This window comes from Camelina sativa, chromosome 5 (assembly GCF_030686135.1).
Source record: "Camelina sativa cultivar CO46 ecotype springtype chromosome 5, ASM3068613v1".
NCBI classification, from domain to species: Eukaryota; Viridiplantae; Streptophyta; class Magnoliopsida; order Brassicales; family Brassicaceae; genus Camelina; species Camelina sativa.
The window spans coordinates 20,456,358-20,472,121 of NC_141884.1; the positions used below are offsets into that span (position 1 = coordinate 20,456,358).

Consider the following 15,764-nt stretch of genomic DNA (forward strand, 5'->3'; position numbering starts at 1 on the left):
CCATTGTCTGGTGGACCACATCCAGTCGACCAGGTTTTTGTCCACCACTTTCAAACTTGTCCATACTGCATGATCCGATGGACCAGATCCAGCCAATCAGGTTTGTCCACCACAACCATGTCCTTCTTTCTCTTGAGTGGACCGTATTTGTTTGGTCATGTGTTTATTGTCCATTTCTAATTAACTAAAAACTTGTCCACACTACATTTCTGCAGATCCGGTGGACCACATCCAACAGACAAGATCTTTTTTTGTCCACCACTATTATGTCTTTCATCTCTTGAGTGGACGTTTGCCAAGGTTTGGTCTGACGATGCGTGTCCACTGCTAAGAAGAAAAAATGTCCACACTGCAAGTCTGCAATTCCGGTGGACCAGATACAACGGTCAAGGTTCTTGTCCACCACATTTATTTGCCTGCATAATGATGAACATGTTTATAAGCAGTTAATTTCAATCATGATTTATTCGCAAAACCAATCAAAACTTTAATTGTAAATGTAAAAAATCAATGATTTAATGAAAGAGAAACTAATGCTCCTTTGGGAACCGCACAAAGCTTTGCCCATGTTCTTTCTTTTTCATCTAAGAGTATTTTTATCTTTTTCATATATGACACAAAATTAAAAATGGCAGTTTTAAAAAGGAAAATTGGAAAATGGGATATTTGACGGCGTCGTGGATAGATCGGTGTTGTTTATAGATTGTGTGATCGACACATGTCCCTTAAAACCCTACCATTCAGTTACAACAGTTTCTTAACGTTATAGAATTAGTGGTCTAATCTTTTGTAGGAGGGGGGATTATTGAGTTTTTGAATTCAAATTATTATTTTAATAAATATTATTTTCTTGATTTTGTTTTAAAATAGTTGTTTGGCTTTTCCAATGGAATGAGAGTAATTCTCGTGGTTTTAAGATAAGACTAGATGAATACCAACGCTATGCGCGGGCTTATGACTTACCGTTTTTTTAAAAAATTTACTACTAATTTGTTTTTCTCATCTAAATTTTATCTTTGTTTTTTTTTAATTGTGGAAATCTTGAAAAATATATTTTGACGTTGATTGTTTGAATACTTCACATACGTTTTCTCATTTTGTAATTGAATTGTTAGATACATGCATGAACAATTTTGTTTTGAGAGATTTAAACATTGTACAATTCTTGTCTAAAATTTCATAAATAAAAAAATTTAAAATGAAAGCTTGATCTAAAAATGCATATTTTATAACAAAGAGTTTTTTGGTTGAATGAGTTTTACATTCATTCAAAAAAAGAAGCTTAAGTATATAGATATATTCTTTTTCCATCATGTAGGCATGGCTCTGATTATATACATAAAGCTTTTGTACATTTACTGTTTATGTTAATGTGTAACACTTTTGTTTGTTTTAAATTTTCAGAATACATCTAAAGGTTTCTGTTACAGTAAATATACTTGCAAAAACCTCCAAAACAATTTTTAGTTTTGGTTGGGTCTTTTATGTGATAAATTACAAGGTTATAGTGGTATACATCACCTAGACTAAAAGTAAAAGGTTTCAAGTAAATATCTTTCATTTTTCCAACATAAAAATTGATGCTTTGTTATAGTTTATGCAATGTGTCTTGTATCCTAAATTTGAATTTTAGTAGCCGGAAATCTGCTAAAATCTGGATTATTTATCGGATATTGTAAAATAATTCAATAATTAAAAAAAATTTAAAATAGTGATAATTTTATCAAAAATATAGCTTTGATATTTGTTTTCTGATTTTTTTATAAAATTTCTTAAATTTTACATTATTTTAATATGTCATGCTATGCTATATTTTATTGTTGTTATAAGAAAAAAAAAAAAAAAATACACGAGTTCATTTTGACACACGTTTAATCCGCGGAAAAAGAAAAAACAAATGGATGATTGCACCGGAGGAGCGACACCGAATCAAACCAAAGAAATGGCCTTCTTACGGCTTTTTCTTCTTTAACCCCTCTCTCGTACAAACAAAGTCGTCGTCAGACTGTAAAAACCATCTCACAATTTCGCGACTCTTTTTCTTCTCAGATCGATTTTTTTTGTTTTTGCTTCATTTCTCTCTCTGATCGATCCTTCACCGAATTTTGCATCCGATCGCAGTCATCTTCTTCCCGAGGTTTCTTTCATATGAGAAATTAGGGTTTAAGCTTTCCGAAATTCTGGATCCGATTTGTTGCAAGGGATCTCTCTCCTAGCCCCTGTGGCTTTTTTCTATAACCAGTTAAAGAACTGGGGGCGAATCAGTCTCATCCCCGCCATTATCCTGGCGTCCCCGATCATACCAGGGTAGGTTTCTGGGATTTTCTACGTGGTAATGCTCCTCGACACCACACCTTACAGTTCATCGATTCAGTGACCACCGTCGGATCTGATCGCACTATGGACTCCGTCTCTAGAGGCACCGTCGCGTCTACAGCTGCTGTTGTCGAAGAGCCCGAGTATCTTGCTAGGTATCTTGTTGTTAAGCATTCCTGGAGGGGTCGTTACAAGAGGATCCTTTGTATTTCCAACGGTGGAATCGTCACGCTTGATCCTAATACTCTTGCTGTTACTAATTCTTATGATACTGGAAGTAATTTTGATGGTGCTTCACCTTTGATTGGGAGGGATGAGAATACGGAGAGTGTTGGTGGTGAGTTTACTATCAATGTTAGGACGGATGGGAAAGGCAAATTCAAGGCTATGAAGTTCTCGTCTAGGTGCAGGGCAAGTATTTTAACCGAGCTGTATCGGCTTAGATGGCATCAAATTAGACCTGTGGCTGAGTTTCAGGTGCTACACCTTAGGAGACGCAACGCTGAATGGGTTCCTTATGTAAGTTTTTTTTTCGTCTTACTGTGGTTCCATCTCTTAGGTTTATGCTTGTTTTCCTATGATTTTGAGCTGTGTTTTGTTGCGATGGTTGTCAAATTGGTTTAGTTGGTGAAGTTAATTTGGTGTGTCAAGTCAGGCTAAGCCTTTTAGCTGTTCAAATTTTTTTGAAGTTTCTGATCGTTAGATAGTTTTAGCCATAGTCTGGTATTAGGCGTTAAGCTGATGCAGTTAGTATCTTAAAATGTACACTGTGCTCCTAAAGTTTTGTAATCATGAACTGGGCAGGGGGAGTTGTCATCTCCAGTAATTAATAATATTTCACACGACTAGCCTTATTCTTATTTTCTATGGGATTGATTGATTGATTTTTGTAATTGCAAGAACCAAGATTCATTTGAAAGTTGCGACTGGTAGTAGAAATTAAGCGAGGTGCTTTTACTAATTGTTTAAATTAGGTTTTGTTATGAAGTGAGTTTTTTGTTTCCTTGCAGAAATTGAAGGTCACCTTTGTCGGTCTGGAGCTCGTTGACTCAAAATCTGGTCATTCACGATGGATTTTGGATTTCAGAGACATGGATTCCCCTGCTATCATTCTTCTCTCTGATGCATACCGGGCAAAATCTACGGACTCTGCTGGGTTTATTCTGTGTCCTATGTACGGGAGAAAGTCAAAAGCTTTTAGAGCTGCCCCCGGGACAACAAATTCCTCCATTGTCGCAAGTTTGGTATTAATGAGATGCTTGGACATTAGTTGAGAAGTTGTTGCTAACTTATTTTTAATTTTGCTGAGACTTTCTGAAGTAAGCTTGATGATTGCAAATATCATTTGCAGGCTAAGACTGCAAAGTCCATGGTTGGGGTATTCTTGTCAGTCGATGATTCACAGTTGCTGACAGCTTCGGAGTATATGACACGAAGGGGTACTTACAACTCCTCTTAATTAGGTGTCTTGTAGTTCACTTTGTTGTCATTTCTTTATCTTTTTTTTTTTATGCCCATTATTGACTATGCAGCTAAAGAAGCAGTTGGAGCTGAAGAAACTCCTAATGGGTGGTGGTCTGTTACTAGATTAAGATCTGCTGCTCATGGAACTCTAAACATGCCTGGACTAAGCTTGGAAATTGGCCCTAAAGGAGGACTTGGTAAGCATGGGGATGCTGTGGCTCTTCAGCTAATTCTTACTAAGGCCTCCCTTGTTGAGAGACGAATAGATAACTATGAAGTAAGTTGGCAATACGTATTCTTTGTTCTATTGTTTTTGTTTCTTTTTCTTTTTTAGAATTTTAATGTAAAAAGTTTCCCATGATGAACATAAGTCAAATAATTTACACTATTTGGGATGATAAAGTAAGACTGAAAATGTGTACGACGTAGCTTTTACTTTCTACTTTGGTTTTGTTCTGTCAAATACTGAGAATACTGCTTAGATGTGTGCAGGTTGTCATCGTTCGTCCTCTATCTTCGGTAAGTTCACTTGTTCGGTTCGCTGAGGAGCCCCAAATGTTTGCTATCGAATTCAGTGATGGTTGTCCAGTTCATGTGAGTTTTTCTCTGCTTCTATGTTATATATTTAATCATGATAATTAGCTAACCTCTGTGACACGTATTTTATTTAGGTCTATGCGAGCATATCCCGAGACAACCTACTTGCGGCGATTCTCGATACTTTGCAAACTGAAGTACGTATAATCGTGATTTTTAGAACGTGATATGTTTGTCCTAAACATTGTCATATATTAATACTTTGCTTTAATTGCACCGCAAAATCTATTTGAGATGGTATGCTAATATATGGGGAACATGTGATGTAGGGACATTGCCCGATACCAGTATCACCAAGGCTTACTATGCCTGGTCATCGCATTGATCCACCTTGTGGAAGGGTTAGTTTGATCTTTGGACCACAACATCTTGTTGCTGATATGGAAACTTGCTCGCTACATCTGAAACATTTAGCTGCTGCTGCAAAAGATGCAGTTGCCGAAGGTGGTTCTGTTCCTGGTTATAAGGCTAGATTATGGCGCAGAATAAGGGAGTTCAATGCTTGTATCCCGTATACAGGTGTGCCCAGTAATATTGAAGTTCCTGAGGTGACTTTGATGGCATTGATTACAATGCTACCATCAACTCCAAATCTCCCTGTAGACGCCCCTCCTTTGCCACCACCGTCACCCAAAGCAGCTGCAACTGTCATTGGCTTTGTTGCATGTTTGCGTAGGTTATTGTCCTCCAGGAGTGCATCATCCCATATAATGTCTTTCCCTGCTGCTGTAAACAGGATAATGGGTTTACTTAGGAATGGTTCTGAAGGCGTGGCTAATGAAGCTGCAGGGCTTATTGCGTCCCTCATAGGTGGTTGGTCAGCAGATCTAAATACTGTACCGGATTCCAGAGGAGAAAAACATGCAACTATCATGCATACCAAGTCTGTTTTGTTTTCTCAACAGGGTTATGTTACGATCCTTGTCAATCGATTGAAGCCCATGTCAGTCTCACCTCTGTTTTCCATGGCAATTGTTGAAGTCTTTGAGGCTATGGTTTGTGATCCACATGGAGAGACCACCCAGTACACTGTTTTTGTAGAATTGTTACGACAAATTGCTGCCCTACGACGTCGTTTATTTTCACTCTTTGCACATCCTGCTGAAAGTGTTAGGGAAATCATTGCTGTTATAATGCGTACAATAGCTGAAGAGGATGCAATTGCTGCAGAGTCAATGCGTGATGCTGCTTTGCGTGATGGTGCTTTGTTGAGACATTTATTGAATGCATTTTCCCTTCCTGCCAGTGAGCGCCGCGAGGTAAGTAGGCAGCTTGTGGCACTCTGGGCAGATTCTTACCAACCAGCTTTAGATCTACTATCTCGAGTTCTGCCACCTGGGCTTGTTGCATATTTGCATACACGTCCCGATGATGTTCTCGATGATACAGATCAAGAAGGTTCGTCAACAAGGAGACGGCAGAAAAGATTACTTCAGCAGAGAAGAGGTCGCATAGCTAAGGGAATGGGTGCTCAAGATTTTCCTCTTCCCCCTGGTAATAATGTTGAGACCAGCGATGCAGCAAAACAGATGACTGCAAATGCTTCTAGTGTACCCGATAACTTTCAAAGGCCTGCCGCAGATTATTCTTCTGAAGCTTTGAATCAACAGGCTTCTGCTTTTCCAGGTGGTGACAGTACTACTGCTGGGGTTTCACAAAATGGCTATCCAGCATTTGCTTCAATCACCACAAATGCAAATGGACACGAGCAACCTGAGACTAATGCTTCTGATGTCGTTGGTTCTGACCCAAACGTGTATGGGATCCAGAATTCAGTGCTTCCAGCACCTGCCCAAGTTATTGTAGAAAGTACAGCTGTAGGTTCCGGAAAGCTACTTCTTAATTGGCGTGAGTTTTGGCGAGCCTTTGGCCTTGATCATAACCGTGCAGATCTCATCTGGAATGAGCGTACAAGGCAAGAATTAAGGGAAGCTTTGAAGGCTGAGGTTCACAATCTAGATGTTGAGAAAGAGCGCACAGAAGATATTTCCCCCGGATGTGTGGATGTCGAGGCCACAACTGGCCAGGAGACTGTCCCACGTATATCGTGGAACTATTCTGAATTCTCTGTTAGTTATCGTAGCTTGTCAAAAGAAGTTTGTGTGGGTCAATATTACCTACGCTTATTGCTTGAAAGTGGGAACGCTGGCAAGGCACAAGATTTCCCTCTCCGTGATCCAGTTGCTTTTTTCAGGGCACTCTATCATCGTTTCCAATGTGATGCGGATATGGGGCTTACTATTGATGGTGCTGTTCCAGATGAATTGGGTTCATCAGGCGACTGGTGTGATATGAGTATGCTTGATGGTTTTGGTGGAGGGGGAGGAGCCTCTGTTAGGGAGCTTTGTGCAAGAGCGATGGCGATTGTCTATGAGCAACACTACAATACAATAGGTCCTTTTGAAGGCACTGCACATATTACAGTACTGATAGATAGGACAAATGATAGAGCTTTGAGGCATCGCCTACTTCTTCTCCTGAAGGTATCATTAACTATTCAAAATATTGCTTTCTTACTCTTTTTATTCTTGTTACTCTTGTTCCTCGCTTATTCTCATTAAGTTTTGGTGTATGCATTACGTCGTCACTTACAAAATCATTCTGGAGATATTCTCTTCATGTTTGGTTGCTTACTTTTTTTTTTCTCGTACATGCAGGCTCTAGTTAAGGTCTTGTTAAATGTCGAAGGTTGTGTTGTGGTCGGTGGTTGTGTCCTAGCTGTAGATCTGCTGACTGTTGTTCATGAAAACTCGGAGAGGACTCCTATTCCATTGCAGTCCAATTTAATTGCTGCTACTGCATTTATGGAACCACCTAAGGAATGGATGTACATTGACAAAGGTGGTGCAGAAGTGGGACCTGTAGAGAAGGACGTCATTAGAAGTTTATGGTCCAAAAAGGATATTGACTGGACAACAAAGTGTAGGGCTTTAGGAATGTCTGACTGGAAGAAATTGCGTGATATCCGTGAACTTAGATGGGCAGTAGCTGTTCGAGTTCCAGTCCTCACACCTACACAGGTTAAGCTTTATGGTTATTATATGCGTGCGTCTGTCTAAGACATTTCATATTATCATGCTTAACATCCAAAAGACATGCTTTTCATGCCCATTGCCTTTTTCCTCTTTTTCATTCTTACTTGTGTATGCACTACTCAATCTAATTGCTAAAACACTACGCAGGTAGGGGATGCTGCATTGTCCATATTACATAGCATGGTTTCGGCACATTCAGATTTAGATGACGCAGGAGAGATTGTAACTCCAACACCAAGAGTAAAACGTATCTTGTCTAGTACACGTTGTCTTCCTCACATTGCTCAGGTAATGTCATTCTTTCTCTCCATAGTCTTCTTCTAGCTGCATCGATGATGTGTTTGATAGGTGTTATTGCCCTAAGTTTAATGGCATTAGGCATGTCTGCTATCTATGCCCTAAGTTTTCTGTATTATCTGAGAGATGAGTTGCAAAATAATGTGTCAGTATTTGAGTCCTGCTCATTCAATTTTCTTTCATCAGAAAACTGACAATGTTAATCTCATGTCTCTCTAAAATTTGGTTAAGGCTCTGCTTTCTGGCGAACCAGTTATTGTGGAGGCTGCCGCTGCTCTTTTGAAAGACGTTGTTACCAGAAACTCCAAGGCGATGATCCGCCTGTACAGTACAGGGGCCTTTTATTTTGCCCTTGCGTACCCTGGATCCAATCTTTACTCAATAGCACAACTCTTTTCGGTCACTCATGTGCATCAAGCTTTTCATGGTGGGGAAGAAGCTACTGTGTCGTCCTCTCTGCCCCTGGCTAAACGAAGCGTATTGGGTGGTCTTCTCCCTGAGTCCTTATTATATGTATTAGAGCGCAGTGGACCAGCTGCGTTTGCAGCTGGCATGGTTTCGGATTCTGATACTCCCGAGATTATATGGACACATAAAATGCGAGCAGAAAATCTTATATGTCAGGTATTTACATATTCGCTACCGTGGGCTTTAGCTCATTTTCTCTTGAAGAGTGTCAATTTCAGTTATTGAGTTTTAATTTCTCGTTTCTATTTCCTCAGGTTTTGCAGCATCTTGGTGACTATCCTCAGAAATTGTCACAGCACTGCCATTCTCTCTATGATTATGCTCCCATGCCACCTGTTACGTATCCAGAACTTAGAGATGAGATGTGGTGTCACCGTTATTATCTCAGAAATTTATGTGATGAGATTCGGTTTCCAAATTGGCCGATTGTTGAACATGTCGAGTTTTTACAATCATTACTTGTGATGTGGCGTGAAGAGTTGACTAGGAAACCCATGGATCTTTCTGAAGGAGAAGCTTGCAAAATTCTTGAAATATCCCTGAATGATGTTTCAAGTGATGACCCTGCTTCAGTTGAGTTGAATGAGGAAATATCTAATATATCCAAACAGATTCAAAACCTTGATGAAGAGAAACTAAAGCGCCAGTATAGGAAGCTTGCGATGAGGTACCATCCTGACAAGAATCCAGAAGGAAGAGAAAAGTTCCTGGCTGTTCAAAAAGCTTATGAATGCCTACAGGTACGTCCACAAAATTCTGATCATTATCTGGGATTTGAGCTTTTCTTAAATTATATGTTTACCATCGTTGTCTGTTATTGTACCTCTCTTTTAGACCATTGGATGGTCACCTTATATGTTGAAAAGGTGCAGACTTCTTGGATACCAGCAGATAATTCCATGTTCAAGTTGTTTGATGAATGTTATATGTAGCAATTGCTTTCACCTTCATTATGTTGCTGTATTGTTATTAGTAGAGTTAACATTGGTCAACCTTTTCCTCTTCGGTGTTTGCTTGTCAAGGAAGTCTTTAATAATAGTATGAACATTGGTCAACCTTTTCCTTTCAGTGTTTGAGGTCCATAAATATGATTGTGTTATATATATATATATTTTATTTTTTTGGCACTAGATTTTATATTTATCATGCTATTATCCGTTCTTCTGCTTATAGGCAACAATGCAAGGATTGCAAGGTCCTCAGCCGTGGAGGTTGCTGCTTTTACTGAAAGCGCAGTGCATCTTATATCGACGTTATGGACACGTGTTACAGCCATTCAAATATGCTGGCTATCCAATGTTACTTGATGCAGTCACCGTGGACACGGATGACAACAACTTTCTATCTAATGATAGATCCCCTCTTCTTGTTGCAGCATCTGAGCTTGTTTCTTTAACGTACTTATTTCTCTTGCTAAAACTGTGCAATTCTAGTTTTATTTATTTCCATTCCTTCAATGTTATCTATTTATTTCCTCTTATCTGCTGTGTAGCTGTGCTGCCTCTTCATTGAATGGTGAAGAATTAGTGAGAGATGGTGGTGTGCAGCTTCTATCGACTCTTCTTTCCCGCTGCATGTGTGTGGTTCAGCCAACAACTTCACAACACGAACCAGCTGCAATCATTGTCACAAATGTAATGCGTACACTTTCTGTAATAAGTCAATTTGAGAATGCAAGGGCTAGATTTCTAGAGTTACCCAGTCTGATTGAAGACATTGTGCACTGTACGGAGTTAGAACTTGTGCCTGCAGCCGTTGATGCTTCTCTCCAGTCTATTGCCAAGGTTTCTGTCTTCCCTGAACTTCAGCATGGTCTGCTAAAGGCCGGTGCTTTATGGTGAGCTGTATTCTTGTTCTGTTTGTCACTGTTTATATGTTCTTGTTCAATCACAAGACAGAATCTTGGTGGCTCTATTGTCCATGCATGTAAAATTCCATGTATAATCATTATGAAGGCATGGGGATTCAATATTCACCTGAACTTTGTATCTTCGTTAATTGTTACACTCATTTGGACTATTGCTCGTGACAAGTATAACTAATGGCTGTGATTCTTTCGATTTGTGTGTCTGTTTGATCAGGTATATTCTCCCGTTATTACTACAGTATGACTCAACTGCAGAGGAATCTAATTCTGTCGAGTCTCATGGGGTTGGAGTTAGCATTCAAATTGCCAAGAATGAGCATGCCTTACAAGCATCACAAGCCCTATCAAGGCTTAGTGGACTGTGTGGAGATGAGAGTTTGACTCCTTACAATGCTGCTGCGGCTGATGTTCTCACAGCATTACTGACTCCAAAACTTGCTAGTTTGTTGAAAGATGAAGTTGCCAAGGATTTGTTATCCAAACTTAACACAAATTTGGAGACACCAGAGGTAAACATATATCTTTTACTGATTTGTTGTCTGAGCAGCTTAAGAATATTGAATGAATGTTGCATAAAGATCGTTAGAATTCACATTTCCATGTTTGTAGTTCTTGTGTTTTTGGATATCTCATAAGAATTTTTGTTTTACAGATTATCTGGAACTCTGCAACTCGATCAGAGCTTTTAAATTTTGTGGATGAGCAACGCGCCTGCCAGTGCCCTGATGGTTCATATGATTTGAAAACTGCTCAATCTTTTTCATATGACGCCCTGTCAAAAGAGGTCTTCATTGGCAATGTTTACTTGAAGGTCTATAATGATAAACCTGACTCAGAGATCAGTGAACCAGAAGCATTCTGCAATGCTCTAATTGACTTTATATCATCATTAGTGCATACTGAGTTGCCCTCTGTTTCTGAGGACGAAAATTTGATCGAAGGCAGCAGTTCTTCTAAGGATACTCCAGAACTTCAAAGTAGCGTCGCAGAACTGTCATTGATTGAAGGAGATTCCGATAATCAGCCATCATCTGAGGGGACGAAGAAGGAAGAGTTTTCTCTGATTGATCACCTCCAATTAGGATTGACTGCTCTTCAGGTAATTGTATGGACCCTGTGCAGGTGTAGATATCAAAGAAATTAGCATGTCTGACGTTTTTAATTTTTTTTTTATAATTTTTTTTCAGAACTTGCTTACAAAGTATCCAGATCTGGCTTCAGTGTTTTCGTCCAAGGAGAGATTATTACCTCTCTTTGAATGTTTTTCGGTGCCCATTGCATCAAAAACTGATATTCCAAAACTCTGCCTGAACGTCCTCTCTCGTCTAACTGCTTATGCTCCTTGCTTGGAGACGATTGTATCTGATGGATCTAGTCTTCTTCTCCTCTTACAAATGCTTCATTCTGCACCTTCTTTTCGCGAGGGTGCCCTCCATGTTCTTTATGCTTTGGCAAGCACACCAGAACTTGCTTGGGCTGCTGCAAAACATGGTGGAGTAGTATACATCCTGGAACTTTTATTGCCTTTGCAAAGTAACCATTCTTAACTCATTTTTTTTTTTTCCGGTTTGACTTTCTGATTACATAAAATGGGATCAGTAACTCAAAATGGTCTTTTGTAGAAGAAATTCCCATTCAGCAAAGAGCTGCAGCGGCTTCTTTGTTAGGGAAGCTTGTTGCACAACCAATGCATGGGCCTAGAGTTGCCATCACACTTGTGAGATTCCTTCCGGACGGTCTTGTATCCATAATTCGTGATGGACCTGGGGAGGCTGTTGTACATGCGCTTGAGCGGACCACAGAGACACCAGAACTTGTGTGGACACCAGCAATGGCAGCATCTTTGTCTGCACAGATTGCGACCATGGCATCAGATATTTATCGTGAACAGCAGAAAGGTTGTGTTATCGAATGGGATGTACCAGAGCAGCCATCTGGTCAACAAGAAATGAGAGACGAGCCACAGGTTATTTTAATTTATTTAAACCTATTTATGAAGCAGAGCAGTAGGGAAAGAGTTCCTTTGAGTGGAAGCATGATTATTGATGAAAGTTTTCTCTCTAGGTTGGTGGAATCTATGTCAGGCTTTTCTTAAAAGATCCCAAATTCCCTCTGAGAAATCCAAAACGATTCTTGGAAGGACTGCTAGATCAGTATTTGTCAGCAATGGTAGCAACACATTATGAAGAACATCCTGTTGACCCCGAGCTCCCTCTCCTTCTCTCTGCTGCATTGGTTTCTTTGTTGCGAGTGCATCCTGCACTTGCAGATCACATAGGATATCTCGGGTATGTCCCGAAACTTGTCGCTGCTGTGGCGTATGAGGGGAGGCGGGAAACAATGTCTTCTGGCGAAGTGAAGGCTGAAGAGATTGGCTCTGATGGGGTGAATGAGTCTGCTGATCCCTCAAGTCCACCTGGGCAAACCCCTCAAGAGCGTGTGCGCCTTAGTTGTTTACGTGTGCTTCATCAACTTGCAGCTAGTACTGCATGTGCTGAAGCAATGGCTGCAACTAGTGTTGGAAATGCCCAGGTTCTCTACTCTATTTCTCTCCTCTTACTACCACACACATTAACAAATTGAAACTGGTTGTTGGTGTTACTTGTGAAATGTGGAATGACTCTTGAGTTGATTAAACACCAGGTGGTTCCACTTCTCATGAAAGCAATAGGATGGCTTGGTGGGAGCATTTTAGCACTAGAGACGCTTAAGCGTGTTGTTGTTGCTGGAAATCGGGCAAGAGATGCGCTTGTTGCGCAGGGGCTAAAGTGAGTCATCCATTACTTTATAATTTTGCCTTTGGTACTCGAGCTAAACTGTTGCTGACATATTATATATCTCTAAGTGCTAACTCTGTTATGCTCAAGTGCTAATCTGGCAAATTCGAGTTACGATGTGATTTCAAGAAGGCTTGATATTCGTTCCACTTTAGAATGGTCTATGTTTTTATCTGATACAAATAGTTGTAAATATTGGTAGGGTTAGTCTTATTGAGGTTCTTCTTGGACTGCTTGACTGGAGGACGGGAGGAAGGTATGGGCTCAGCTCTCACATGAAATGGAATGAATCGGAAGCATCAATCGGGCGGGTGCTTGCTGTTGAGGTTAGTATTGAATATGTCAGTATAATTTGTTTTGTTTTTTGGTTTTTGTTTTGTAACATATGTGGTTGATGAAATAATTATTACATGTCTCAGGTATTGCATGGTTTTGCAACAGAAGGGGCACATTGCTCAAAAGTGCGTGAGATACTTGACGCGTCAGAAGTAAGTTGTGATTTTAAAACCACTTACGAATAAAGTCTTCGTTCAACAAGTGTTGTGTTCATTGAAAAATAAACCTAAATGAATTTGTGACAGGTGTGGAGTGCATATAAAGACCAAAAACATGACCTCTTCCTGCCATCTAACACGCAATCAGCGGCAGGAGTGGCTGGCTTTATTGAGAACTCATCCAATAGTCTTACTTACGCTCTTACCGCTCCTCCTCCGCCTTCACATCCTTGACCATTCCTTCCTTTTGTATATCCCTTTTGTAAAGTCCCATAATTCCCCTTGCTTTCTTCTTTCTATAGAGAAGATACTATCGATTGTAAATGTTTGAACAAGATGAGAAAGTAAAAAAAATATTGTGGTTTTCTTGGACCGACAGTGGAAATTACAGATTATATATGATCGTCTGATGTCAGGATTAAAGGTTGTTACTGTCGACGCCTAGCCAACAACTTGTGTCTCGTTTGTATTGTGGGTTTGAACTTATGGCTTATTAAATGCATGTATAAGTGAAAAATTTGTCCAAATATCTTTGATCTTCGTTTTTGGTTCGTACATCTTTTGTTGAATCTAAAATGATTCTGCTCCTCGAGTGTTGTATCTGCTATTAGCAGACACGATGATAAGAACGCAAGTTCAATTCTTCCAAGTAATAATGAAAGAATACATAAAATCTGATTAACAATATGCCAAAAGAGAATTAAAATAGTTCTATATACACTCAATGACATATTTGCTTTTGGGTCACGGTCTCACAGTTACGGATCACGGGATTTACAAACGACGTTTTTATATTAAATTAGTATTCCCTTACAAGCATCGAAGTCTTTTTTCCACTCACATTATAGAAGGGATTAATTTTTGTTTTATTCTTATTAGTACATTCTATAACTTTTGTTCTTGTCTTATACACTAAAAGTCTAAAACAATAAAGGGAAAACTGTTTTTTTTTTTTTCTTTTCGAAAATCTGCAGTAAGAATCTAAAAAAATACTATATATTTTCTTTGAAATGTGAAATTAATTGATAATTCAAAAGAAATTTAGGAAAGTTGATGAGTTGGCTGGAAGAAAAACGGCCATTAAAGAAAACATTGCACAATATTAGAAGCAAAACACTTCGAAATCATGTGGCCATCGGTTTATTCTCGACGACTCGACCTAAACTAAAGACGGAACTCGGAAGCACTCTTAGCTTCCTACTTTTAAAGTATTTCAAAGACATGATTTGCGACCAGATCGTCTTTTCGATCATGCAACCAAACTGAATGTGCGTACTATTACGATTGAAGAAGAAGATGAGAAAAGTTTGTTAGATATTTCAATCTTCTGATTTTTCTCATTAATCGTATTTTGGTCACTATACAATGTATATATACTACTTCTCTACACAAGCTGTACACGGTTTAACTTAACCAGAGAAGTAGACTAACTAAACCGACTATCTAATCTGATAGGCCCCCTCAAGATAAGCAGCCAAATATGTTTAAAATGCTCACCTTGGACTTAAGATAGTCAAACTGATACACTGATACGTACGGTAGTAGTTGTTGTGTTTCCTCTCCTTACGCTACCGCCATAACTAGTATATCGTTGCTTGAAAAGCCAGCCGAAGAAGAATGTAGTTGTTCCCCTCAAAAGAACGTGTGATTATTTTGTTGAATCGTCGCAGACCAATCTGGATCCGGTTCAAGCTGTAGTAAATCCCAACAACATCCACCCATACCGTAAACGAGTAGAGACAAGTACAAGTACTAAAGAATAGGTGGTCACACTACTCGTCAGGCTCCCCAAAAAATAGACAAGCCTGGATATATCCACACCCCCGTGTCCTAGATCACGGAGAAGAGAGAGACAAGATCAATTAATGGAGAGAGAAGAGAGAAAAGATCGGATGTGGAGCGTTATTCCTCGAAAACAAGAAGAAAAAGAGAAAGAAAGAGAAGATCACTATTTGATTTCTTTTAATTTTAGTTTTTTTTTACAATCTTTAAAAATAAATATAATTTTCAATTAGAGAAAGAGTAAACTAGTTGATATTCTTGTAAAGGATGAAGGATACCAAGAATAAGTAGAGTCAAATAAGAATAAAAATAATTTTTAGGGTACATGAGAAACTGATCCATTAGACTTTGTTAAATTATTCCCTTAGTTTTTTTAGACTTTGTGAAATTGTTTTTTATTCAGTATCCTAATTTTAACATTTTATATTCCACATTATATTCTTTCTCTTCCACCTAATAATTCAACATATTTTTAATTTTTACACTGTATAATAGTTTTGTTTGGTAAAATTTAACATCCTACCCCACCTTGTTATTTCTTAGTTTTATTTACTTTTATATTTGTACTTTTTAATTACAAATGATTAAAAATTATAGATTATAAAATTTTGAGTAGTTAAAACGGTAATTTAGAGAACTTAATGTTTTAATATTTAAACAAGAGTTT

General features: G+C 38.9%; 1 protein-coding gene across 5 annotated transcripts; it reads left to right on the forward strand.

The window, feature by feature from the left end:
* Positions 1 to 1,915: 1,915 nt before the first annotated feature.
* LOC104787049 (dnaJ homolog subfamily C GRV2) lies at positions 1,916 to 13,842 on the forward strand. Of its 5 annotated transcripts, none has more exons than XM_087450466.1 (22): positions 1,916 to 2,835; positions 3,327 to 3,560; positions 3,668 to 3,755; positions 3,849 to 4,057; positions 4,273 to 4,374; positions 4,452 to 4,514; positions 4,647 to 6,860; positions 7,035 to 7,397; positions 7,560 to 7,700; positions 7,941 to 8,333; positions 8,432 to 8,917; positions 9,351 to 9,574; positions 9,670 to 10,014; positions 10,259 to 10,553; positions 10,697 to 11,143; positions 11,232 to 11,577; positions 11,667 to 12,010; positions 12,109 to 12,576; positions 12,688 to 12,812; positions 13,024 to 13,147; positions 13,241 to 13,309; positions 13,403 to 13,842. In XM_087450466.1, exons 1-22 carry the CDS (start codon positions 2,401 to 2,403, stop codon positions 13,547 to 13,549), a joined length of 7,662 nt encoding a protein of 2,553 aa, XP_087306592.1. In that variant the 5' UTR covers positions 1,916 to 2,400; the 3' UTR covers positions 13,550 to 13,842. The 5 variants fall into 5 exon arrangements, with proteins under 5 accessions (XP_087306592.1, XP_087306593.1, XP_087306596.1 ...); XM_087450467.1 differs by having other exon boundaries at positions 11,670 to 12,010; XM_087450470.1 differs by having other exon boundaries at positions 1,927 to 2,835; positions 4,263 to 4,374.
* The last annotated feature ends 1,922 nt before the right edge of the window (positions 13,843 to 15,764 follow it).